The sequence below is a fragment of the Hippocampus bargibanti genome, linkage group LG17, assembly GCF_051943395.1.
Source record: "Hippocampus bargibanti isolate YZ-2025 linkage group LG17, ASM5194339v1, whole genome shotgun sequence".
NCBI lineage: Eukaryota > Metazoa > Chordata > Actinopteri > Syngnathiformes > Syngnathidae > Hippocampus > Hippocampus bargibanti.
In genome coordinates this window covers 11,292,404-11,320,187 of record NC_142750.1, presented here as the reverse complement: position 1 = coordinate 11,320,187, position 27,784 = coordinate 11,292,404, and the positions used below count along the sequence as shown (strand labels likewise).

The window sequence follows — 27,784 nt, the reverse complement described above, 5'->3', positions numbered from 1 at the left end:
TTAAGGTAGTCGGTATGTGTGTGTATGTGCATTTGTATACGAATGAGTGAGTGTATTAGCGTGTGCACCTTGCGGTGAGCGCGCGTGGGAGTTGCCACGGCGACCACTCGGGTAAGCGACGTGACGCAACGTTCACAAACGCCTGCGTGGGAATCGAAACACTTTCACGCCGTGGTGAATAATCGACATCTTTCCTAAACACTAACTTGCTCGTCTTTGTGCCGTTTAGGGAGCTCACGTGCGTTGCGCAATCATCATCATCATCAGCATCCTCCTCCTCACGGGAAAGAGAGATTGGAGGCAGAGAGAGAGAGAGAGAGAGAGAGAGAGAGAGAGAGAGAGAGAGAGAGAGAGAGAGAGAGAGAGAGAGAGAGAGAGAGAGAGAGAGAGAGAGAGAGAGAGAGAGAGAGAGAGAGAGAGAGAGAGAGAGAGAGAGAGAGAGGTGGAGGAAGACATCCTCCCATTCGGTGAGCTTTCTGCAGAGGAGCACGTCGCCGCCGCCACCGTGAGAGCTCTCGGCGCAGGATGCGTCTTTCCCAGCTGGCGTTGTCGTGTTCGTCCACCTCTCCTCCTGCCAAGGTGAGTCTCGTTTATCCGACGGATCGCTCGTCCATTTTTCCTTCCGACAATGAACGATATCAAAGCAGAAACACTTGTGAGTGTGCGAAATTTGGCACCACGCTTGTTATTTTGCGCATCCCTCCACCCGCGCCGTCCCGGCATGGACGTCCAGGAATCAACGTTGCGGTGTGTTGGCATGCGAGTGTGTGTTAGCATGTGTGTGTTGGTTTGTCAAAGTGAGTCAAGGTGGTGGTGATTCTGTGTGTGTGTTGTTCGTGACAGTGCATCTGTGCGAATATACATGTGTTGATTAGTGTGTGTGTGTGGGGGGGGGGGGAGGGGGGCGGGGGGTGTATTTGTGAGTGTGTGTACGTGTGTTGATTTGTGTCTGTGTAGTTGGAGTGTTTTGACCATGCTTGTGTATTTATTTATTTATTTATTTATTTATTTATTGTGTGATGTATGAGGGGGGTGCAAGTGTGTGTCAACATGTGAGAGAATTTTTGGGGGTGAGTATGTGTGAGAGTACATATGTGTTGGGAAAATGTGTGGTTTTACGTTTTTGTGAGTGTGTGTTTAGTTTTGTGTGAATGGTTCATTGTGAGTCTGGATGTGAGTGAGTGCGTTAGTGAGTCCCTCAATTGTTAGTGTGTTTCTGTCATGCATTTTTTTTTTAATTATACATCTGTTCTTTTTCATGAGTGTGTGTGTGTGGTGGGGGGGGAGTGCAATGGCTTCATGTATGCTGCCATGTGTGCGCTAGTCAGCGTGTGTCTGAATGTTCCTAAGGTTTGGGTAGTTAACTGATTTGTATACTCTCAATTCAACAGATTTAAAACTCTCCGCCCTCCCCTACTCGCTGGGTATAGTGGGGTGGTCTCACCTTGAGCCCATCTTTCCCTCCCCTCCCCCACTATCGCCCATTAAGGGCACTTGTTTGTGCAGATAATTCATTTCCCAGCTCGCCTCCGACATGATGATCACAGGAAATTGCGCAGGCACCTTGCAGGGTTTGCTCCGTGTGCGCCAGCTTAAGCGTGTGAGTCAGTCAGAGACCCCAGCACCCCCTACCCACCCACCTCTGCGACTCCTGAGGACCCCCCCCCCCCTCCCCGACCCCCACCGTCTCCCTCGCCTCCCAATGGAGAACAAGGAGCAGATAGATGAGGGTTTAGGAAGAAATACTGTGTCTTAATGGGGCAACGGGAGGATGAAAGGGGGGCACAGGGGCGAAATTGGGCAAGAATAGAGGGGAGGGGCTACACAAGGTGAGGTTACAGGGCAAGAAAATTGTGGGTAAGTCACCTGTTCATTAGCGAGAGTGTTTGGTATTGCACTGATGGTGCTCAGGATACTGTCAAGCTCATCATTGCGCCTCCCTCATCAAAACTCAGAGACCCCCCCATCCCCTTCAAACTGTTATTTCAAGCCACCTTTATTCTCATGTCTGTGGTAAATCTGCAGTGGTGAATTTGTCCCCCAAAGTTAGCGGAGGTAGTATTGTGTCGGTAGTTGCTGTTTTGGATGAAAAGCTGCAAGTCAACTCTGATTAATTAATTAATGTATTTATTTATTTATTTATTTATTTGTTTGTTTGTTTGGTTATTAGTTGGTTTATTTGTGTATTTATGTGTTTGTTTATTTATTTTTTTTGGTTATTACTTTGTGTATTTATTTATTTGATTATTTGGTAATTATTCTATTTGTTTAATTACTTACAATATTTGTGTATTAATTTGTGTATTACAGTGAGACCTCAACTTACGAACTTAATTGGTTCCCAGACAGAGTGTGTAAAGCGAAAAGTGTGTATCTAAAAAAAAAAAGATTTCCCATAGGAAACCATTAAAATGGGAATAATCCGTTCCTGGGTTTCCATAAAATATACTTTTCAACTAAATAAGCCTTAAAACTACACACAACATACCTTATTCTATGTATAATAAATGTGCTATTGTATTGTAATGAAAGAAATACACTGCATTGTATCATAAAGTCACTTTATTTACATTTGTGATGGTCATTTATGGCTTGATGGAATGGCGTTGGAGGTCGAAGGTCAAAGGGAATTGGTGTTTAGAAAGAGAGGCGCATTACATGATGACTGTAATTAAAGAAATAAACTGTGCTGTAAAAAAAAGTTTTATTGACCTTTTTGATGGTCGTTGCTGGCTTATGGAAGGAGAGTCACCTTCCATAAGGACTGTTGGTAACTTAAACTCTGGTGCTGTTCGGTCGTGTGCTTCCGATGAAGATCACTCCGCCAGCCGTGGTGGGTGTGTATTATGAAAATAGTGCTTATTATAAGGTTTAATTTTCATAAATATGACGTTTGTAAGACAAAAAGTTTGTAAGTTGAGGTCTCACTGTACTTTATTTATTTTTAATTTATTTTATTATTTCGTGATTTTTTTGTTTATTTATTTATTTGTGTATTAATTTATTTGTGTATGTGTATTTATTAGCCTATTTGTTTGTTTATTTATTTGGTTATTACTTTGTTTATTTATTTATTTGGTTATTTGGTAATTATTTTATTTTTGAATTATTTATTAGTGTATTTATTCGTGAATTTTTGTATTTGTGCATTTATTTATTTAATTGTTTTTATGCCTTCTGTCGTTGCATTGGTTGGCAAAGCTTTATTTTCCACGTCTCACTGTTTGGAGTGAAAGGGACTGCAAATTGGGGTGGAGCAGTTAACCGTATTCAGAGAGAAAGTTCCCGATAACTCCTTTATAAATGTCAAATGTGTCTTTGTCTCGGCCTTATCATTTTTCTGTGTCAGATGTACCAACTCAAAGTGGCCATTTGTTTAATTCAGCAGTTGAATTTTACCCCTTTGGTGTTTCTACTGTATGAGACATTTCAGGAATTGTAATGATGGCGTTGGTCACAAGGAAATGCTCATTCCATGTCATTGATTTATTGCAGATGAAAAATTGCTAATTTTTTTACAGATTGGTCCAGGGATCATGGAAATTGTCCTGTTTGATTTGCTTTCGGGAGCCACTTTCACTGCCATTTACGAATTTATTCTGGAATTGAAAATATGTCGTAGAGCGCCATTGCCGCATTTGTTTGGGTTTTGTTTTTTGTTGTTTGGATGCCGATAAAGCGCTGGCCATGGCCTCTTGCAATGTTTTTTTCTTTTCCACAAGGGGCAGCATTTCACTTTTTTTCCATGTGCTTTGTTCCAGCTTCAGCTGTTGTTAAAGTGCTATATGAACCAATATGTATGTATTTTGGACTTATTTCGCGATCATACAACTCCAGACCCATATAATTTAGGAATTAACTTTTTTCTGATGAAAGAAGAGAGTCAAAGGTTTCTTTCGCTGCATTAAATGTTTATGTAGTTGATGGGTCTTTCCTTCTGGTTCTGGGCTTCACTGAGTTTTTATGATGAAATCAGCTGAAACCAAGGTGGTGAACAAAAAGATGACTTTAATTTTGTGGACAGCAGAGACATTGTGAGGTCAAAGTGGGAGGGCCAGAGAGTGAGAAGCTTCTGCCCTCCCCTCACCCCACATATTTATTTATACAGAGGGCGGGAATGACATCATTTCGACCGGGCCTATCGGTCGATAGAAGGGTGAAATATGATATCAGATTGAAATAAGAATGTTTGAAGTAACGGTACACCCTACAGATACGCAAGGTTATAGTAGTCCTAAAACTCGATATTCTGTGGGTCATGGAATTCGAGTGACAATGACAAAAACCTGGCACTGGAGTGGACACATTATCGCACATCGTCTGGCAGTGAATGAGTTAAAATGATGTGTCGGGCTGCATCTGGCCCTCGGGCCTTGAGTTTGACACCTGTGTGATAAGACTTCTCCTTCCCTGCTGTCGACGCGGATCTTCTTCAAGCGTAGTTGGAGTTAGGTCACATGACTTGCGAGGGACCTTCCGCTGCTGCTTTTAGATGCAAACCGAGTAACTCTTGCCCTAAATTTCGCATGTGCTTGTGTGTGTGTACACAAGAAATGTGCAGCAGTGAGGCCGAGATTATGGATGGTGGAAAAAGTGCTGTAATCAAGGCGGGCGAGATGCGTTGATGTCATCATAAGGCGACCAAGCGTTATGTTTGATACCGCAGATGGAAAACACGAGGGCACCAAACAGAGACTATTGTCTTTCTATTTATTATTCCTTGCAGCAAGAAATGAATGTTATTGTTGTTTTTTACGACTAGTTTTTCCTTTATACTGAACCCCTTTCGTGCACAAATAATGATAACCTGAGAAGATGACCACTGTCCATGCTGTCAGTATGTGAATACAGATGCTCCCCAATTTACAAATGAGATACGTTCCGAACGATGAATTTGTTCGTAAGTTGCTTCAGTGCTATATTTTGCATGGAATGCATGTTTAAGGCTGATATAAGTATGTTTAAGGTTTATATAAATATGTTTAAGGCTTGTATAAGTAACCTATATTGGTTAGTATTGAAAAATAAACATTTCATAAAATATATACTCTATTAAGATATGTACATGTACAACTGGAGAGAATACCGCAATGTTACTACAAAAATGTTCGTATGTACCGTTGTTCGTAAACCGCTATTCTGGGTTAAAAAAAGCAGGTAGAGTGATACCTTGGTTTACGAACCCCTTGGCTTACGAACATTTCGGTTTACAAAGTTTACAGTTATGAAACTTTTACCTTGGCATACAAACTATTTTTCGGGATACACACGGAGCTGCCGCAATGAGTGATGTGTTATTCGCGAACGAGCCCGTTCTCACAAGAAAATGGTGGCCGACTGTTTTGGCCTCTATTCCTGGCCCCCAGTCTTCGGTTAAAACCACGTGATTGGTCAAGAACGCAGCAGTGAGGGGGTAGGGGGTTAAACATTAAAGAGACAGGCAGACGCCAGAGAAAGAGTGAGAAAACACACACACACACACACACACACACACACACACACACACACACACACACACACACACACACACACACACACACACACACACACACACACACACACACACACACACACGTACGAAAGGGAGACTACAGAGCATGATACAAAAAAACAAAAGTGAAATGGTGAGAAAATGGAAAGAAAACAGTGAAATTAGGACTCGTTTCAACTTTGATAGTTCAAAAGCCGAGTGTAGACTGGAAGGTTAAAATATCCCATCAATCAGGCTCCACAAATAACCTGCACAAGCCATCTGTACACTTGATGCAAAAAGCTATCAACCCAGCTAGAACAGAACACAATTGATGAGGAAAAAAGGTAAAATTATCGCATAGAAAGCAGCTCCAAGGGATCATTCCCCAAGATGGTGAAAGAAGCCTATGTTCCTCATCAAGTGATTAATGCTGAGGAAACCGGACACTCCATTCCATCAAGCCATCAACGACCATCACAAAGGTAAATAAAACGACTTCATTCTACTGTACAGTTTGTTTCATTATAATAACATATCCCATTTATTATACATAAAATAATGTATTTTGTGTAGTTTTAAGGCTGATGAAATTAGAAAGTAGAAAATTGTTTTATGGGGACCTGGGAACGGATTATTCTCATTTTAATGGTTTCCTATGGGAAATGAATTTTTGGGATACACACTTTGCTCCTTACACACTCTGTCTGGGAACCAATTAAGTTCATAAACCAAGGTATCACTGTACAACATATATTTTCAATACAAAAAAAACCAGGCACAACATATTTTTAAAATACAAATATGTTGAGCGTTAAAACTGATCACATTATCGCTATTTTTAACTAAAAGCGTGGCACGACAGCAACCCAGTCTCGTCTTGTTGTTGATTGGGTTAAATATGGCCGACTTGGTCTTGTTGCGGCACTTAGTGACCAGCATGCATTGCAGCTCCGGCATTGTTTTCCAGGTCAGCGACGCCATAAGAGCTGGTGGTCCCGCCGGTCCCTACCGCTTAGTGTGTAACCATTGACGCCACGGATGGCGAGTCGCGAGTCAATCAACCTGCTCGCTTTCCCGAGCGCTCGGGGCGCAACGCCGGAGCACTGTCGCACCAGATAAGGCCTAATCTTGGGCGCTGATGTCATGAGCAGATGGTAGCGGTACCAATTGGCGTGTTGTGTGCACGTTTTTGACTCTCTTTGTTTCTTGGTGTTGACTCGTTGCTTCATTTCGTACTTTTTGCCCCGTTTGCACTTTTCTCCCGCCGCGCCAGTGAAGGCATCCAATGTTCCATTTTGATGCTTTCATTTCTGGTTGCTAGCAATCATTTGCGGCCGCGGCCATCTTGGAAATATTACCGTACACAGCGAGCAGTCCGAAAAACGGACGTAACCTTGACAACAGCAACTCTTGTTGTCATTTTAGAGGTGGGATGTGATGGTGCGTTACGGGGGCAACCACCAAGCGCTTTCATTTTGCACATGGAAGGCATTTGTGTAGCGGTGAGGAAGGAGTGCCGAGACCTTCTCCCGTCGTCTGCCCGTTCTCGCATTTTGATGTGTGCGCAGAGTCTCCATGGCAACGTCCATCATCCACTGGACTTGGGGTCGCCGTTGATCCGGTCGCATATTAGTCAATGAGTCAATCATCTTTGGAAAGGTGGCTTATGAGTGACAAGTGTGTTCGTGACCAAGCGCAATTTGTGACTCGTTTGGGTGGACGCTTCATTAGGTACACATTAGAGAACCCTTTTTCATTTCTTTCAATGTTAAGTCATTAACTCATTCACTGCCATTCACATATTTATTTAGGAATTCAAAATATGTCGTAGAGCGCCATTCCCGAATTTGTTCGAGATTTGTTTTTCTTGTTTTGGTGCCGATAAAGCGCTCACCATGGCCTCTGGCAATGTTTTTTCCTTTCCACAAGGGGGCAGCATTTCCTTTTCTTCCATGTTAGTGCTTTGTTCCAGCTTCAGCTGTTGTTAAAGGACAACCGACGTCACTTTTTTGTTTCTTAACTGATATCAGAAAAATGTTTTATAGCATCTAGAATACCCAAAACAAGCAGTATGATATTTTTATTCAAATGCAAAACATCAATAAAAATGACTTGGTGTCCAAAATCTGCAAAAAATTGAGCTGCGAATTGGGCATTTTCAGAAAGTCCCGCCCCCAGTTCGTGACGTCACGCCAAGACGTCTTGCATTTCTGGAGAATCAAAACAATGACTTCAGATTCGGAGAATATGCTTTCTTGAGGCACAAAATGGCGACCTCCTGTGGCCACCTCCGTTTCCACGGGCTGATAAATTCCCTCCATGGAGCTTGGTCGCCTTCTTCTGGCGGCTTTTGGATGCAACACAAGGTTTTCAGACCAAACAATACAGCAAACTACATTGACGTGATGGAAGGACTGCTACAATGTGTCTTTTTTTTCGGTCAGGGGCGTTCCTTTAGTGACGTCATGTACTGACTCGTCACAAACTCAAAAACAAGTCTTCCTGAATATTCAGCATATGAATATGTATACCATTGTATTTCAAGCTCATCTAGCTCCAGAGCCATATAACTTAGGAAATAACGTTTTTTTTCTGATGAAAGAAGCGAGTCTAAGGTTTCTATAACGCTGTATTGAATGTTTATGTAGTCCTAAAACTCAATATTCTGTGGGTCCTGGAATTTGAGTGAGAATGACAAAAACCCTGGCACTGGAGTGGACACATTTTTGCACATTGTCTGGCAATGAATGAAAAAAAACACAAGTCAAAAAGGAACTGAAGCACAGAGTAAAACAGTAAAGAGAAAGTAAACTCTAAATATATATTTTTTACTTGCCTCCTTTTTTTGGTTTTTAATAAAATTACTTTTACAGTTTGACTTTTGAAGCTGTGTTTTGTATTTGTTTTCATATTCACAATTCTTTTTTTCCCCCTCTTTTCTCACTGTAGCTTTCTTTTAGTTTTTTTTCCAAGTAATACTTTTTTTTCATTGCCTTCAAACTGTCATCTGTACTTTTTTTTTACATTCCCGTTTATCACCATTATTATCTACTGGGAAAAAACACATTTACTCACTCTTAAATTTCCACTTTTTTAAACATCTTTTTCTTCTAAAAAAAAGTCACATTTCATTTCATTGCTTTACTCCCTGTGACTGTGTCTTTTTTTCCTGATTCTTTTTTTAAGTGCTCTCATCTGATCTTGTTCCTTTCCCCCAATGCGTCGTGTCTTTTATGTGAATGCGCGAGATTGTCGTATATGGTGTGTTTGAATATTTATTACCCTGTGTGTCCCCACATTCCAAATGCAACGTGCCGATTTCTTCTTTTACTACATTCCGTTTTCCATAGTTGCGTCTTTATTTTTCATGCGCTCTTGACGCGGTTTTTAAATATGTTAGTTTTTAAGTTGAAATTGAGGCACTTACAAGTTTGAATGATTTTATTATGTTTTTTTAAAAATATTGATTGCTGGAGACCCGCATGCGTTTTTTCAGCAACCTTTGAATATTTCATGTGGAAAGAAAAACAAAGGCTGCAGCACTTCTTTACGTTGTCCACCTCAACCACAACACATCTTCCTCCACATCATCATCATCCTCTTCACACGCATGCACACAATGTGTGAACAGTGCAGAATAAAAGTAATGTTTGGGTCTGGGGATGGGGGGGTTAAGGGTGTGGGTGGGATGTTCCCGAAGATCCATCTGGTTTGCTGAGGAAACTTTTATTTTTGTTGACTGTTTAGTTTGTTTTTGCATTTGTTCCTTTTTCAATGTCATTACTTTTCATCAATGTTTTACTTAATTTGCGTCCTAGCATCAAATGGTTCGTTTCACCTGTGAGGACCTTACATCTGTGTAAGTTCTCAGTCGTACAGGAGTGGCCCATCGATGAAAATGTTTCTTCAGCCGTCATCTGTACAAATTTGAAGGTGTCGGACGTTTGGCTCCTCATCCAAAAAGCTTCGTCAGCGAACTAAAGTTATGCTGGTAGCTCTGGCCCAATATATATCCTTAATGGAAAGAGGTGGCGATACCAGACCTCTGCGTTGATCGGTCCCATTGGTTGGGGGGAGCAGTGGACTACTCCCTGAAGCTAATCTGATTACTTGTTTTGTCCTGTTTGATTATTTATGACTGGCCCTGATTGCCCCTTTTGCTCTGGTATGACCCCATCAGCATGACTAAGCTTGACTTTTTTATTTCTTTTTTTTAATGTCACGTTATGTCATTCTCATTTTCTCCTTCTCAGTCTTCTGTTTGCCACAATCTTTGATCTTATCTGCTTCATTCCCCCATCGTCCTTGTCATCGACTTTTTTCTCATTGTTGTCTGTCTTTGTTTTGTATGTCTTTGTCTCAATTCCTCTTTTACATTCTTCCTCCTTCTTCATTTGCTTCTGCGTCTTCGTTGAAGTCTTCTTTTTAGTGTTCCCCATTTTCATCTTTTTCTCTTGTTTCGTGACCTCATCTTGCTTTTTGTTTTTTTTTCCTTATTCCGTCTTCTTTGCCTTTCTCTTGCTTGGCTTTGTCCTTTCCGGTGTTTTTCTTTGGCATTTGCGTCTTTATCTTTGCCCTCAATTTCATCACTTCATCCTTTTCATTACGACCGTCCTCTGTTTCTTGTTTTCCTCACGCTTATCCTCTCATCGTCTTGTGTTGTCGTCTTCATCATCTTTTATCCTCTGCCTTTTTTTTTTCATTGTCTTGGCCTTCTGCCGCTTTGCGTTCCTTATCCTGAACTTGTCCGCCATCCCCCTCTTGCCCTCTTTTTTTCCCTTCATCTCTGTCGTCATCTTTGCTCATGACCTCTTCATTTACATCCTCTTCTTGGTTGCTTTTTTAAAATGGGTGGGGGGGCTCCAATTATCCTCCCTTCTCGCTCATGTTTTTGTTCATGTGATGGGAAAATTGCCATGGCAGCATAATTGGAGTGGATTGGTTTCATCTATTGAAAATTGCATCAATTTGGAGTCAGTGGTATCGATAATCGGATTGGATTTGGAATGAATTGGATCATAAATGGAGGTGCTCATATCTTCATGGGATCGTAATTTATCTCCTAATTGTCGTAAAATGAATCGTCACGCTCTCTTCTTTGGATGAATCTTATCAGAATGAAAATTTTTTGGCCTCGTATTAGAATTGAAGTCACATTGAATTCTAATTGGAGAGAATCCTAATTCAATGTAGGTATATCATCATCACTGTATCGTCTATTTTAACCCTTTCATGGACAGCGGGGACGACAGCGAACATCTTATCCGGTTGTTAGTTTACAGCAGTGGCGAGCCGTGGATTTTATCACTAGGCCTTCAGTAGTGCTATGTCTGAATACAGCCTGAAAAGAAGGGTGGTGTGATTTACTACAAGTCCACTAGAGGGTACCATTAGCCAGGAAATAACTGACCGACCTTTCTTCCGGTTGTCGATTTTTTTTTCCTCAAAACGACCATCTTGAAAATGACTAACAGTAAATCTCCAACCAAATCCATTTCTTCTCCTCCTTCAGCCATTGTGGGTTGATAAAACTGCTATTAAATCAACAAAACAATATATTTGCTTATGCAGCTCGCTACAGAAACAGTGTGCTAGCTCTGCCAAATATGCACTTATCTCTAGAAGCTAGTGATAAGTGATGGTGATGGTTAGTGATGATTGGCCCTCTCCCGGCAAATTGGCGTTTTCAGGTTTATTATGTTTGTTAAAGTCATTATAAGTACCTTGCATGCTGGGTCCGAGAGGACAGTAATTTCATCTGTGCTGTATGTCATACATATTAGCATATTTGACAATAAAGCTGACTTTGACTTTGACTTTTGAACAAGGGGACGGGACCTTCTGAAACTGGCCACTTGCGGGTTCAATTTGAAGTAGTTTTTGGACACTTTAAGTCATTTTTATTGGTAAAAATATCATACTGCGTGTTTTGGGTATTCTAGATGCTATAAAACGTTTTTCTGATGTCAGTTAAGAAACAAAAAAGTGATGTTGGTTGTCCTTTAAATATGAAAACACACATCTGGAAGCAGGGCAACAAGGGGCAAAGTAATGAAAATAAAATAAAAGCCAATTTGGAATTATTTAATAAGAATTCATGGACAAAATATAATTAACATCAGTCCATGATTCAGATCAGTTTTAGGCCAGCATAGTAGGATTTGCTGGCGTTGACGGTCCGCCACTGCTCTACAGGGTGGATGAAAGGGTTAAACAAGTTCTCATGTTTACGTTTGCGAGTCCATGTCAGAACACTTTCCAACACATAATATCAATCAAATTGTTTCATCCATTTGTTATTTTCCAGTTCATGGACAAAGCTAGTTCCCTGAGGGCCACCGCATGTTCCACGTTACAGCCCATCGATAACGACTGGGCGAGCCTGAGAAAAGACGGCTCGGTGCAGATGGCGTGCGTCGCCAGGCGAGTCCCAACCGCCAGCCCCCCGAAGGGGACGGCGAGACGAAATCGGACTTGAACTGACGCCGTTCACGATATGTCACAATATATTGCATTATGTCACAATATGTCACAACACGTACGTTTTCCGGTCAGGTTCACTCTGATTATTATGAATGTGATAGCATTTGTTGGACTTTTGCACCACCCCAACTGTGTTGCAAAATGACTGACTTGACACGAGTTCTAATCCCTCAAATTTGACCTGCTATGATTTGTTCCAATTAGATTACGATTCACTCCATTATTGACGCGATGCGATTCTTTCCAATGACGACTCAATACCATTCGTATCAATTTACAATGCGATCCGATATGGGTCATTTCAATGACAGCGAAGCGTGTTCGATTCACCACCAATTCAGTCACTGCAGGTACAATGATGCGTCACTCCAATGCGGTGCGTTTGGGTCCTCTGATTCCTAAGTGCTTCCGGGTAACTTCAATTACGCATTTCTCCGATCAGATTCACTGCGGTTACAAATGTGATTCAATTTCTTCCAACCGTGGAAGAAAGGCCTTCAAATTAGGGTGCACTACAACTCAACTCTCTCCAGAGCAATATGACTCTTTCCAATCACGTTATGATTCTCTTCAATAAGAAGCGAAGCCGTATGTATCAGTATATCACAATATGTGGCAATATGTCACACCGTATGACTTTATGTCACAATATGTGGCACATTGTGGCACGGCCGCCAGCCGCTGATTGAATCCATTCACTTCATCCATTAACGTTTTATTAAAATGCGTTTAGCGGCGCGCTGGCTCTGACATGATGTATTCCATCATGCCGTTTTAATCAATACAGCCATTGATTCACTGCGCGCACACACACAGGAAGTGGCTCGGCACTCGCCCTTAACGGAGAGTTTTAGCGTGTCGCGGATTATGACGGCTGATGTGTGGTGGGGTGATCGCAAGAGACAAGTGTACAGTTGCTAACTGGTCTAGCGGAAGCTAACGTCACAGCCTGCCTTGTCACTCTGTATTCCTTGTTTAAGATCACAAATGAATGCTGGCTGCACTCCAGCCATGCAAGGACACAAGGCACTGTAGCAATCATCCACACCGATGCATCACAGCCACTCCTGAACTAGCTGCGGTATCCACCTCGAGATCGGCTACTAACTGTTAGGGTCATTCAATAATGAAGCAGGAATCAAAAGTAAGAATAAAAACACATCATGGAACTGCCTGCACCCGCTGGTGCAGGCGGCTCGCGTGGATGGCAGAGGCTCGGGGGGAGTAAAGGAGGGCCTAGCTGTTCGATCGAGCTTTTGTAAAGACCGGCAGGATGTGACGTCATTGACTGCAAGTACAATAAATGCCACTAGCTCCACAATTACTACACTATTCCTCTACTGTAAGATTACGGAAATAAGAAGGAAATGTTACAGTCGCTCTACCGCTTGCTATGCTATCACTCTATTGCTAGCTATACCATCGCTACGCTATGCAAGGACATCCCAAGAAGTGCCTGATGCCATTGCCTGTCAATTTTCTTCCTCGCTAAGCCATTGCTACACCATAACTGCTAGGGGTATCACAGAATATGTTTTGGGGGGGAATTGGAAATATGGTTTTGATTTAAAAGAGGCGAGTGCATGGATTACGCGATGTCATGATCTGGTTGGCAACCAATGGGGGGGCGCTGTCGGCCCCGCCTGCACCTGCACAGGTGCTGGTCGTCTCGATCAGATTGGCGACCAACGGGTAGCGACGTCAGCCCTGCCGGCAGCCTCGCAGGTGCTGGTCGTTTTAATCACTGTCACTTAAAAGGACACCCGGCACGACCATCCGTTGTCGGTTCATTGTTTGCTGCATTGTTTGTTGCATGTATTGTGCATGTGTTTGTTTAACCTTGGCAGACTTTTACTTTTGGTCTTCTTTTGCTACTTTGTATTTTTTCCGTTCAGATGATTTTGATGTTTTACATTTTGTTCCTGCTGACTTTATTTTAATACAATTTGTCAAACGACCTCCTGCTCCCTCCTGCCTGCTTTTTGGGATCCGCAACCGCCATCACCACCTCGCAAACCGTGACACGCGATTGATTGATTGATGAGATTTAACCCTTTTATCAGAATCGGAATCATCTTTATTGCCAAGTATGTAGAACACACAAGGAATTTGTCTCCGGTAGAACACGCTGCACTAGTATCATAAAAAATGGAGAAAAATGGAGGCACTATCCAGTTCTATTTTGGTTACTGTTTAGAGAGTTAATAGCTTGGGGGAAGAAGCTGTTTAAATGTCTGCTGGGCACACGCTCTCTTTCATGCATCCTGTAACCTAATAACATTAGAAACTGTCCACTGTTGTATCCGCTGACCCTGAAAGGGCTAAAATCGGGTTTTACATCCAATTGGTATTCATGATGATACAACACTCAAAAAACAACAATTCTGCATGATCCCATAAGAGAAAGTGCTCACGGTACCTGTCATACCCGTCAACCTGCGAGACACTGTGACCTGACAGCTCAATTTTTCCTTACTTACATAGAAAAAAATATACGCGTGTGTAATATGTTATTGTGCAATTTTATTAACACCATTTCATATTAATACTTTTAACAAGTTACAGCATATTTCTAGCAATAATCAAGTGTGTTCTTTGCTGTGGACAAATTGAAATTTTTTATGATGTATAATGTTTATAAAAAATATGAATGATATTACGGCGAAAAAAAAAAACATGGTAAAATGTTTGATTTAACTGATTTCAAAATAAAATTACACTTGACCGAGACTTTTCGCACTGACTTGTTTTCTTGGTGGTCGATTTTGCTTTTTACGAGTAGTGATATTTGTTATAATTAACATTACTGCTAATATTTAATGATGAAAACGGGATTGAAAATACGTATCTCAAAATTTTATTTAACAATTTTTGCATTTCCCGTATAAACTGTCCTGTATGCCGCACACATCTAAAAATGTGCAAAAATCGTACAGAATACGGCAAAATATGTCTGGTTGACAGGTATTCTATCACTGCCTACGTCGTTTCTACTGTAACCCGTCTTTTAACGTACAGTGTAGTCGTTGGGTATGGGCGGCAAAGGCCTGGTGTTGAGCTGTCGTTATTTCTGTCTAATCTTTTCTATCAACTCTGCCTTGCTGTAGCTCCTTGCAGCATGTCAGGTGGTGGCAGGATCATCCAGGTATTCCCGCCTTATCTGAGCGAGGATGACGGATTTGGGTCCTTGTTCACACTCGACTGGATGTGACAAGGAAGAAGAGAGAAAAAAAAAAACAAAAACGCTTAACCTGCAGATCATTCTGACAAACGGAGCATTTTGCTCGCTCAGTTGACAAAAGCGTCAAAGTTAGTCAGTGTCCTCGCGACGCTTCATCGCATCATCATTCGGCCGCAGTTACGACTCTTTTCACACTCGGTACATCTCGCTGATAGTTTCATGATACAAATAAAGCTCATCCTGGCACAATACGACTCCTTATAATTTGGCTATGGTTTACTCCCTTCGGATGTCACACCAATAGCTGTATGAGCCAATCCAAATTTTAATAGCATCCAATATGATTCATCCCATTTCTTCACGACATTTGATACAATTCAGAATTTTAATGCAATCAAAATCACTCCACTCAAAAAAATGAATCCCTTTTAACCTCCTCCAGCCGACATATTGGCCATTAAACATTTAGCCCGTGTGAGAATCTGAATTCCTGTCATGTGTCCAAAGACATGAAATATGCCAGCGTGCATTATGGCTCGCACGCTAAGTGCGCTAGCGCTTTGCGCGCAAACGTCTGGAATATTTCACTGAGATTTAAGGAAAAATATTAATAAGTCAGAGAGCAAGAAGAAGAGGATACTGAGCGGAATGTCTGTAGGCCAAAAAGCGTGTTGGGAATAACGTAAAGTGAAGTGTCTACAATTACCCCTGCTCACAACACACAAACATCAAATCCACTGTGTCATACGCCTGCTGGATGCTATGCTAAATGTCACAGTTGAACATGGTGTCCTCAAACGCACCAATAAACACTCACCCAAAAAAACATTTTTTTCAGGGTATACTTTTGCTTTAAAACACTGCAACGGGGTAGCGGTAGTGTAGCAATGGAGGCATAGCAAGTAGCTTAGCTGCAGTGGCATTGCTCGCTGTGGTGGTGTCGCTAGCATTGACAACGTATCACTATTTTGTTTAACATAGGCTAACATAGCCATTGTTGTTTTTTGAGGTGTTTGTGGGATGCAGGTTTGTTATTGTTGAATTTTTATTTTAAGATGTCACTGAAAAGGTTTCTTCAACCATCATCTGTACTTCTTTGAAGGTGTTGGATGTTTCGCTCCTCATCCGAAGAGTTTCGTCAGTGAACTAACGTTGTGCTGGTAACTCTGGCCAGAGCTAATGGGGCAACTTGTTTGCTTCTTTTACTCAAACTGGTTTGAAAGGGGAGTAAAAGAAGCAATTTTTGTAAAACAGCAAAACCCTTCACTAAATCGCAACGGTGGCAATCAGAGCCAAGCATAGAACATTAGAAGTAATCAGACAGAACAAAAGAAGTAATCAGATTTAATTCAGCGAGTAGTCTATTGCTCCCCCAACCTTAGAGCAAATTTCCCCATTGTGGGACGAATAAAGGTTTTCTGATTCTGATTCTATGAGAGCAGAGGTCTGGCACCGCCACCTCTGTCCATTGGGGATATATATATAAGGCTAGAGTTACCAGCACAACTTTAGTTCTCTGACGAAGCCTGTTGGATAAGAAGCGAAACGTCCAACACCTTCAAAGAAGTACAGATGACGGCTGAAGAAACCTTTTCATCGATGGACAACTCCTGTATGACTGAGAGCCTACACAGATGTATTTTAAGATTTGTTTTCAATTTAATTTACCTTTATTAGTCTCCTTGTGTGTATTGGTGTTGTTGATTGTATGCTTTCTGTATCGTGCTGTGTTTTGGATTCTTTTTGATTTTTGATCGTGGGTATGCTGCTGATTGTAATTAATGGTGATTACTAAGAGCGATGGTCCAACTGGTGTAAGTCGAAGTACTATGTAATACTGTACATGATGAAGTTCGCTATAGCATAACACAGCGGCCACCCGCCACCACTTTTAACAAACTCCCAATGTTGTCTTGGTAGCATCCACACAACTCGTCGCGCTAATGAACGATAACATTGTCATTTGAGTTTGCCACGGTGGTGTGACGATGTTCAGGCCGTGTCATTTGTACAAGCTTGCGTTAGGGCTGCTAATGAGCGGGAGGGTAGGGGGGTAGCAGCGGGATACAGCTGGATGGAGGCTGAATAGGGTTACTATGGTAACAATTGGCGAACATTTGAATGCACAGTGAGCTGGAGCAAAGCTGGGAGAGGAAGCTGTGTTGCACGTACATGTGCATGCGTGTGTGTGTGTGTTTGTGTGTGCGTGCGTGTGTGTGTGTGTGTTTGTGTGTGTGTGTGTGTGTGTGTGTGTGTGTGTGTGTGTGTGCGTGTACGTGTGTGTGTGTGTCAAAGGGTTAATGTGGGGGTGGCGGGTGTCAAATGTGTGTTTTGGGGGGGTATGCTTGATGATGAGAGCCGCAGTCTAACGAGTTCTCCACCGGGAACAAAGCATTACAACAAATTAGCACATGCTTGAACACCACATAGCAGTGGTCATATTAGTAGATGGTGATATTGTCCACAATCTTCTGATTGTTTTTTGTCGTACAGCAATGATACCATACACTGTATCAAGATACAGTAAAGTCTCGTTATATCGATATTCTCGGGAGTCGGAGAAAATATCGATATAACCGGACTATCGATATATCCGATCCTGCGCCGAACTGCATTAAAAGTGGACAATAATTGGGGGATCTTTGATATGGCGTGTCATTTTCTCCTTGAGTTCATAGAATGTGTATCTAGCATGCTTTTGTACTGTAGTGAAGGGAAAAATAAGCTTATGCATTAAATAAAAACGTCTTTACACTTTTTTAATGACTATTTCTTTTCTAAAATGCAACCAATGCAAAATCCTCACGTTGTTCGATACACACGAGAGAAACCACGAATGACAGCATGTACATATGAAAAAGTGATTATTGCAAATGATAAAATTATATCTGAATACAACACAATAAAATACATGTATGGAAAACAAAAACTGCAACATTTACATGACTTACATTGATAAAGTATCCTGCAGCACGTCAAACTGTTTCGCAATGGAGTATTTGCTTCTTGTTGAATTCTCCTCCACAGCCACTATTGCCTTGTACTTCGTTCCGATATCACAATTCTTACGTTTCCCCATGGTTGAAATTGGTGTTGAAACGGGAATTTGAATAACACTGACAAAAACCCTTGCACTGGAATGGACACATTTTGGCACGTCTGGCAGTGAACGTGTTAACCATCTTAGCATTTCATCAAAAATAATTATTGATCACACCAAAACTTCGCCCGTCAACTTCTGGATCAACCATTTCTCATTTTCTCATCACCCTCCTTCTCATTAATATTCAAAATTCCTTTTCTCTTTCTCGAGTTAATCTCTCTCTCTATTTATACCATCTCTTTATCCCTCATCATCCTTTCTCTCCCGCTTCATGTTCCCGCCCCCGCCCCCTCTTCATCTCCCTCCTCCGTCGCTGCTCAGTATTCATCCATTACATCGTTGATAATTCCCCTTTCTTCCACCTCCTCCTTTCCCTCCATCCATCAGATTAATAATCCTTCGCTCCTTCCTCACCTGACGGTGTCAAAGTGGCATCATTAAAGTCGTCGGCGTCCATAAAAGATGTGAAATAAAAGCGAGCAGCAGGGAGCTTTGCGCAGGGCCAGATCAGTCACCTGCCGGCATTTCCCTCCAATTCGCTAACACTGTTAGCTTAGCTGTATTTAGCTGTTGTTAAAGCGCTATATAAATCAATATGTATTGCATTGTATTGTACTGTAACGCAAACTGCAGTAGGCAGGCTAGCATCTTCCCCGAGGCTAGGAATTAGCATTTCAGCTTCCTTTTGTGCTTGTGGATTGTTAGCAGTGTCGTTGTTTTCAGCTAGGCAGGATGACATGATTGAGGAAAGAGACAGGAAGGTTTGTTTGGAAATCAGTTTGTCGATATGTTTTGTATATGTCGATATGTTGTAACATTTACAAGAAATGGGGTCCTGAAGTATATCAACATTCTTCATTCAGTCAAAACAGTCTGACTTTAGGATTGTTAGGCCTCAGTGGAAGTCTGCCAAAAACAATTCCGTCTGTTTGACACAATCATTCGCAAAGATCTTTGTCTTTGGTAAAGATCTAAATGCCTGCATTGTTTATTGTGTAGAAAGAAAAGGCTTTGATAGGCTCTCTTTTTTCCTCTTCTTATTTTCGTTTTTGCTTTTCATCTTTGTTGTTCCGCCATGGTGACTCCCGGGCTTTATGTTCCCCAAACAACTGAAGCGCCGGGAAGAAAGGGAATAACATCTGCCTATTTGCGGCGCTCTATGCCTCCCCCTAAAAATTGTGCAATTTAGAATCAAGGTCTGACTTCAACACCCGCTTTGCCTTCTTGAAAATTTATTAAAGTGTGCCTAAAATGGCGATGCGAAATTGGTTCTTGAGACTTTTTTTTCTCAGTGTTCTCATGATAGAATTCTGTGTCAATTTGAGAAACTGATATTAGGACCTGTTCTTCCCCTGGCCTCATTTATATTTGATGTCTGTGCTCGATTTCGCGTCTATCATTGAATCTGATGTCAAGTGCAAACTTTGAACTGTTTTGAGTGACAATGGGAGAATATATCTAAAATGGCTTCTTAAAACGGTATGGTTGATTTTCCGTTTGAGTTCGAGGCATCGTTTAATTATGTTTGTTTGTTTTGTGTATTCTGTCTTGACAGACTTGCATAGCCAATTTCATGTCCATCTGTCCATTCATGTATCTGTTTGTTAGCTTTTCAGAGTCATACCAAGAATATGCAAATAATCGAGAGTTCAAACCAAAATGGCTGATTTATTGAGTCTTAAACATGCGGCTTTGAAGCTTTTTTGTGCATGCTATTTTGTACCTCCTTTCAGCAGTTCAGATTCAATTACATTCCGAACGTGGCTCCTGGAGACTTTTTTAATGCATCTTGTCATGGTAAAGCATATTTTGTGTCCATTGGTGAAACTGGTGTTTGGGGCATGTTTTTGGTTTGTTTGTGTGTTTGTCTGAACCATCCCTAAAATATGTAAATGTCCTGCTTCTTGTCTTTGTTGTTTATCCTCAGTGAGCCGCTGTTTTGCGTCCTCCCCAAACGAGCGTCGGCAGAAAGGGAATAACATCTGCTTATCTGCGCCGCTCTATGTTCCCACGGCAAGCGAGAGAAGAAGCCCAGAGATTGGCAGCGGCGCCAAAGCGGCAGAGGCGCAATGCGGGATTAAGGAGCGTCAGATTTGGATTAAAGAGTGCGGCGGGATCCCCCAAGGTTTTTCCGGACACGTGGGCCACACCTTCGGATCGCAGCGCCGGGTCATGACCCAGTTGCCATGCGCATCGCCACGCTGACCTGCCTTCCCGGCCCTTCTTCCCCCTTCCTCTTTGCGCTGCTCTACTCCCTTTTGGTGCTGGTGGTGTTGGTCACCTCGTCTTCATCTTCGCCGTCGTCGTGCCCGGGTCGCTGCAGCTGCTCTAACCAGGCCAGTCGTGTCATCTGCACCCGCCAGAGCCTGGATGACATCCCTGACAGCATATCCGTCAACACCAGATACCTCAACCTACAGGAGAACGCCATACAGGTGAGCAGGCGTGACGTGGTGTCTTCAAGGACACACCCCAATTGTGACGTTCCAGAGTAATGGCTCCAAAAACCCTTGAATGTTTGGTCTCACCACCTAGTTTTTTTTAATCTATCCACCGCCGAGGTTACCAACTGTTTTGAAGTTGAGATCTACTTTTTGGGTACTGATTCATGCGGGGGGCTTCCAATTTGATATATACTTCAGAAATAACAAATTTAGAAAAGGAACACAGATAAATATCAATGTTCAACACAGTTTAAGCAGACATTGGTAAATAATCACACAGGAAATCACAATGTCCCATGCCTGGTGAGATAGGCACCACGTTGGTGACCCCTGGTCTACTTGATCTATGCGTGGAGTCAGGTGTTACTTTCAAGGGCAATCCGAAATCATTACCAGTCTCACCCAAACTGCATGGATGGTACAAATTCCCCGGCATCCCGCTGTCACAAAAATGTGCCATACTCTGTTCTTATAAAATATTCCCTTCGTTCTCTGTCAGATTAAATAACATCCATTCATGATTCCAACTTGACTTTTCCGTCTGCTTTCCCATCTCAAGTGCAGTTTGAAAAAGTAAACAGTGAGTTCCACATAAAATCCTGCACTCACCCAATGACGTAGCATTTTTTTGGGTGTGTGTTATATTGTGTTTTGTTTGTGGTTGTGCGCTTAAAAAATTCCCCCCGGTAGCAATATGCATGTCACTTATTGACCAGCAGCCATAAACAACAGCGTCAGACATGTTCCAATTAAGAGTTTGCATATTAAGTATCGACTCACAAACGGCTCACTTTTGTTCACTCGCTTGATTGCAAACCACGCAAATGATTTCAATTAAAAACTAGCTCCGGGTTTACGAGAGAAGTAATTACAAACACGACGGCAGGAGGGGGGGGGAAAGGTTGTGATTTATGATGGTAGCTAGGTGCTTTGTATTGCAGTACTGCATTCTTCCTCAGGAGGCAGTGTTGAACTCTGGCTTTCGAGAATGCCCTTTTTAACTGCAACTTTAATTCTAATGATAGTTTTGTGTACGCTGTATTATGACAGAAATAGCCACTCCATTTTTTACTATTCAGTAAATAGGCATTCTTTCCTGATGAACATGTCCACCAAATTTCATATTATTTGGAACTTGAGTAACAGAAATTATCGTCAAACTCGACATGGTGCAATTTTTGGGGGCGGTTCTGACATCAATGTCCCTTTTTCTGACATCTTTAAAACTACTTCAGCAAGCGGCCACATGCAAAAAGACTAACCTCCACCCCTCTGCTCCCACACACACACACACACACGCACACGCACACGCACACACACACACGCACACACACACACACACACACGCACACACACACACACACACACACACACACACACACACACACACGCACACACACACACACACACACACACACACACACACACACACACACACACACACACACACACACACACACACACACACACACACAATATTAGTTTTCGTTTGCATCGTATACATTGCATTTCACTCGCTCGTATCCCGCAGCTCCTCTTGAAATGATTAGAAAATCTAAAAATGTTTCAACACCTGAAGGCATCCTGGATTTTCCGTCTTATTTTTTTTAATTTTGCATTCCTTGGCTGAGGACCCTTGCGGTGAAGCCTTGACAGTTCCCACCCCCTCCCTCAAACACCCCACCAGCCCTGCAACAACCCCTCAACACCAACACCACCTACTTCCTGCTCTACATTTGGAGGCGGAGGTGGCTCAATTCCAGGAGTATGTGTGTATGCGTGCATGTGTGCGTTTGACAGCAAGATTAGGCAACACACATACACTCCCAGGCACCAAGACCCCCAAAGTGGAACGCAATCCATTCTGTGACGCCACTTCATGGCAAATCCTTGACACGATTATCCGATCTTGGCCAACTTTCTGCTAAATTTTGCCGATGGTTCCTTGAGACTATATTTTGCACATCCAGTTGTGATTGACACAACCACCTTGTCACATTTCGTGAAGTTGTTTTTGGGGTTTATATCAAAAGCAAGTTATCGTTATTGTTTGGAGCCAGTTATTATTTCTTTCAGTATCTCAACAATAAGTACTGTCAGAATCATCTTTATTGGCAAAGTATGTAGAACACACAAGGAAATTGTCTCCATTTTAAAGTGACCAGTAGCAGAATTTGAAATACAAGTGTGATGCAGATGTCCTTCAGTGCTTTAAATTGTCTGGTGCTGTGGAATATAGATCAGTGACGGTGGTTCAAGTGAATACGGAGGTACAATGATTATAACGGTAATGCTGTTCCACAGGGTTGTTCAAAATTGCAAAGAGCCACTATAGAAATAGATTTGGGTTGCTGATTAGGGAGAAAATAGCTCGAAGGAAGAAGCTGTTTTAGTGTCTGCTGGATTTAGTGAACACAGATTGGTAGCGCCTGCCTGAGAGGAGTAGCTGGAAAAGATGGTGGGCAGAGTGCGCGGTGTCGAGTTGGATTTTACGTGCCCTTGTCTTAATTCTTGCAGTGTGCAAGTCCTCGAGAGTGGGTAGGGCGGTGCCAATGATTTAATTTTTGCTGTCCTATCTGTCCATTGCAGTCAGATTTTGTCCTTTTTTGTGGCAGACGCAAACCAAACCATGATGGAAGAACATAGGATTGATTCCATGACTGTCATGTAGGACTGTCGTAAGACCTCCTGTGGCTGACCACGCTTCCTCAACAGGCTCAAGGAGTAAATCCTCTGTTGGGCCTTTTTCAGGATCATGTTCATAAATCAGAAAGTCTTTAATAGTCCCACAGTGGGGAAATGTTGGGGGAGACTGTGATTCCCAGGAACTTGAAGGTTTTTACGGTTGAAAACAGGGCAGTTAGATAGTGTGAGGGGCAGCTGTGATGAGATCCTAAATTACAAAACAATTCCACAGGAGGCGTGATCTTGAAATGTACATTCTTTGGAAAGTTGGGAACCCGAGTACCTCAGTGTTAATTCCAATGCAAAGGGACCCACTATCATCATTCTTGACCCTAAAAATCCACCAACGACTGTCACTGTTAGAATTGGTTATATACACATGCTAAAAACGTCCTATGTTATTTCATTTCTACTTATACTTATCAATTAGTAAGTCCATAGATGTATGTAGTTTAGTTTTTTGTATATGTGAATGAGTATACATGTACTCAGCTTGTACTTAGTATAGAAATCTAGCTATCAAGTTTCAGTCTAATAATAAATATTCATGATTGTATCTAGCAGATGATAAGTCTTTTCCAAAGTGACATCACTCCTGTTGTTTGTAAATGTTTGAGACGCGCACTTGAGCACGCTCTTGCCTCTCTGTCCCTTGGCCTAGCTTCATCCCCCGGAGAACATCCTCTAGCTGCCTGATAATAAATATTCCTTTTTTTGTATATCACCTTGCTTCCTGCTGATTTAATATTTAGACTATACAAATGGAGAGCTGAACCAGGAAGAACAACATTTAACTCAACAGTCACATTACTAACATCGGCTTGTCACCCGGCAGGTTATCAAGTCGGACACCTTCAAGCACCTCCGACACCTGGAGATCCTCCAGCTCTCTAAGAATCAAATCCGTCAGATCGAAGTTGGCGCCTTCAATGGCCTCCCCAACCTCAACACGCTGGAGCTGTTTGACAACCACCTCACGTTGGTGCCATCGCACGCCTTTGAGTACCTCAGCAAGCTGCGCGAGTTGTGGCTGCGCAACAATCCCATTGAAACGCTGCCGGGCTACGCCTTCCACCGCGTGCCCTCGCTGCGCCGGCTTGATCTGGGGGAACTTAAGAAGTTGGACTTCATCTCAGATGCTGCCTTCGTGGGCTTGGTCAACTTGCGTTACCTGAACTTGGGAATGTGCGGACTCAAGGACATCCCCAAGTTGACGGCCCTGGTTCGGTTGGAGGAGCTTGAACTGTCAGGGAACCGGCTGGAAATTATCCGCCCCGGATCCTTCCAGGGTTTGGTTTTACTCCGGAAGCTGTGGCTCATGCACTCGCAGGTTTCGGTCATTGAACGCAACGCCTTTGATGATTTGAAGAACCTGGAGGAGCTCAATCTGTCCCACAATTCCTTACACTCACTCCCGCATGATCTGTTCACGCCGCTGCACAAGCTGGAGCGGGTGCACCTGAACCACAACCCATGGGTATGCAACTGCGACGTACTTTGGCTCAGCTGGTGGCTGAAGGAGACGGTGCCCAGCAACACCACCTGTTGCGCCCGCTGCCACGCACCTCCTTTCCTGAAGGGAAAATATATCGGCGAACTGGACCAGAGCCATTTCACCTGCTACGCGCCCGTCATCGTGGAGCCGCCCACCGACCTCAACGTCACAGAGGGCATGGCGGCGGAGCTCAAGTGCCGCACCAGTACCTCCACCACGTCAGTCAACTGGATCACGCCCAACGGTACTCTGATGACCCACGGCTCGTACCGCGTGCGGATCTCGGTGCTGCACGATGGCACGCTGAATTTCACCAACGTTACCCTGCGAGATACGGGCCAGTACACCTGCATGGTGACCAACGCGGCCGGGAACACCACGGCCACCGCTGTGCTCAATGTCACTGCCGCAGACGTCAGTGTGAACTACACCTATTTCACTACAGTCACGGTGGAAAGTGTTGAGACTCCGGGAGAAGAAGAGTCTGCTCTGGTGGCTATCAATGAGACCTTCATCAGAGTCCTCCCGGTACCAACCCCATCGGGGCATCTGTGGCCAGACAGCATCCCAACTACAGTTTCCTCACTCTCCATTGACTGGTCATCTCCCCGCGCTACCCGTCCTACCTTCACTGTGCCCATCACTGAGCCAGGCTTTTCTGGCCTCGACGACGTGATCAAGACCACCAAGATAATCATCGGCTGTTTCGTGGCCATCACTTTCATGGCAGCGGTGATGTTGGTGGTTTTCTACAAACTGAGGAAGCAGCACCAGCTCCACAAGCACCACGGGCCGGCCCGGGCTATCGAGATTATCAATGTGGAGGATGAGTTGGGCGGCGGGGCTGGCGGCCGGGGCGGCGGGGGTGTCATGTCAGGAGGCGGTCCCCTGACGCAAAGCAGTGGAATCGGGGGTGGCCAGAGCCTGAGGCGGCACCACTCTGACGTGGTCGCCCTGCCGCACCTGACCCGTTCGGATCACCTCAATTACTACAAGACGCATCACTTTGGCAACAACATGGTGGGACTGGGTGTTAACAACAACAACAACCCACTGCCTTGCTCACAGAACATGACCATGTCTTATTCCCAAGTGGGCGGCAGCCTGGGGACCTGCGGCACCCTGCCCACACCGGTCCCGCTGCCCCAGCTGAGCCTGCACAGTTCCCTCAAGGGCCTCATGACCAAGGGGCAAAACGAGCCTCTGCTTTTTAAGAGCGGCTCCAAGGAGAACGTACAGGAGACTCAAATATGATGGAATTTTGAACACCCCGTGTAGCCCCACGCTGTTGTTGAAGGTGGGGAGTCATCTGCGGACGACCGCTTCCCCGCTCCCACCGCCTCATCGAGCACACGCTCCCACCCTCATTCAGGTGACAAGCAGCTCTAGTTATTGCCAAAGTCCCAAGTCAAGCCAACTGATTGGACGCCGCATCTTTTGTGGATTATTGCTATGGACCGCCATGTTGGTTGGAATAATGGAATGCACCTCCACGTGGCTTCATGGACAAACCAGAGCTAAAAAGACAAAAACAAAAGGAAAAGTAAGAGGAGGGAAAAAAGAACATAAAATACTTGATATTATTATATATAAACGCTAAATATATTTTCACTGGAAGAAATAAATTATAAAAAAATCTTTATGGAGCCGCCGACATAGAAAGTGTGAAGAATATATCTAAACAATCTTGAAAAAAGAAAAAAAAATCTGTCCTTGTGGTCCACCTTTCAAGATGGCTGCTGGATTAATCTATTTTCTTTTTCTAGCCGGGCCCATTTTTGGGGGAAGGCAGCACTCACACCAACAGGGTCAGCGGCGGCGTGCTGTGTAGCATCAATAATATGAATAATAATAACAATGATAACAATAATAAGTCTCATAAGCTCACAGTGTATATAGTCCCAAAAGGCTGCTCGCTAATCACCATCTTTGGATTCACATGTTAGCGTTAGCATTAGCATTGTTATCGTCGCGCCGTTGGCTCTTTTTTCATGCTGTTGTTGTTTTTGTTTCTTGTTTTTTGTACACTTGAAGTTTTTTTAATAGACCCACAATGGCAGCAAGAGAAAAACTTGAGGATTGGTAGATTTTTGGGAGAATTACATCTCTCGCAAATCGAGGTTTTCCAAAGGTAAACAGCACTTGCCGATGGGACAAAAAAACAAAAAAAAAAAACTGACTTTTTTCTTTGCTTAAAAAAAGGACAAATTAATGAAAAAAACATATAGAAACGTCTAGGTCTCTTTTAAAAGAAAAAAAATATTACGATGATGATTGAGTGTTATTTTTTTTAATTTCCTTTTTCTTATTTTTTTAACGTGTTCTCTTTCTTCTTGTACTCTTCTTGTTCTTGTTCTAATTCGGGTTCTAATTATGCCGACAACATTCTGTTATAGCCCAGGTCACTTTGGAAATTAAAAAAAATGGCACACAAAATGGCGGCAGCTGTTTTCTCATGGCGGTTTTCTTCTTGATTTATTGCCTTGTGTTTGAAATATTTAGTGTTAACTGTTTTCGTGTACAGTATTTGACGTTTTCCAGTCGGTAAGTAGCATAAGCAAAAATAAAAAAATCTGAACAGTTTAGTTTAGCACATGTTTCTGGAAAAACATGCTTTTGATAGGCACCATTGAGAATTTTCAAACCAAAATTTGAGGCTTCGCGATAAATTTTGAAAATAGTTTCTTGGGAGTTTTTCAAACATCATCCTCTTAAACTAGCACTGGGGATTCAGTTTTTCAAAAATTCTTGATTCCAATACAAAACGGCTGCTTCTTACCAAAAAATGGCTGACTTCTTGTTCAGTTTCTACCACGGATCCTTTTTTTTTCCCCAATCGTGTCCACCCAATTTCATGTTAGTATCTTATTTTCATTTATTTCGTCAACTTTCCGTTGAAGGAATTCGCCTGAAATGATTG

At 42.8% G+C, this 27,784-nt stretch overlaps 1 protein-coding gene across 1 annotated transcript; it reads left to right on the top strand.

Annotated features, from left to right (window-relative positions):
- The first annotated feature begins 421 nt into the window (after positions 1 to 421).
- On the top strand, positions 422 to 27,784 carry lrrc4ba (leucine rich repeat containing 4Ba). Its single transcript, XM_089019372.1, has 3 exons — positions 422 to 579; positions 20,168 to 20,675; positions 24,205 to 27,784. Exons 2-3 carry the CDS (start codon positions 20,427 to 20,429, stop codon positions 26,116 to 26,118), a joined length of 2,163 nt encoding a protein of 720 aa, XP_088875498.1. The 5' UTR covers positions 422 to 579; positions 20,168 to 20,426; the 3' UTR covers positions 26,119 to 27,784.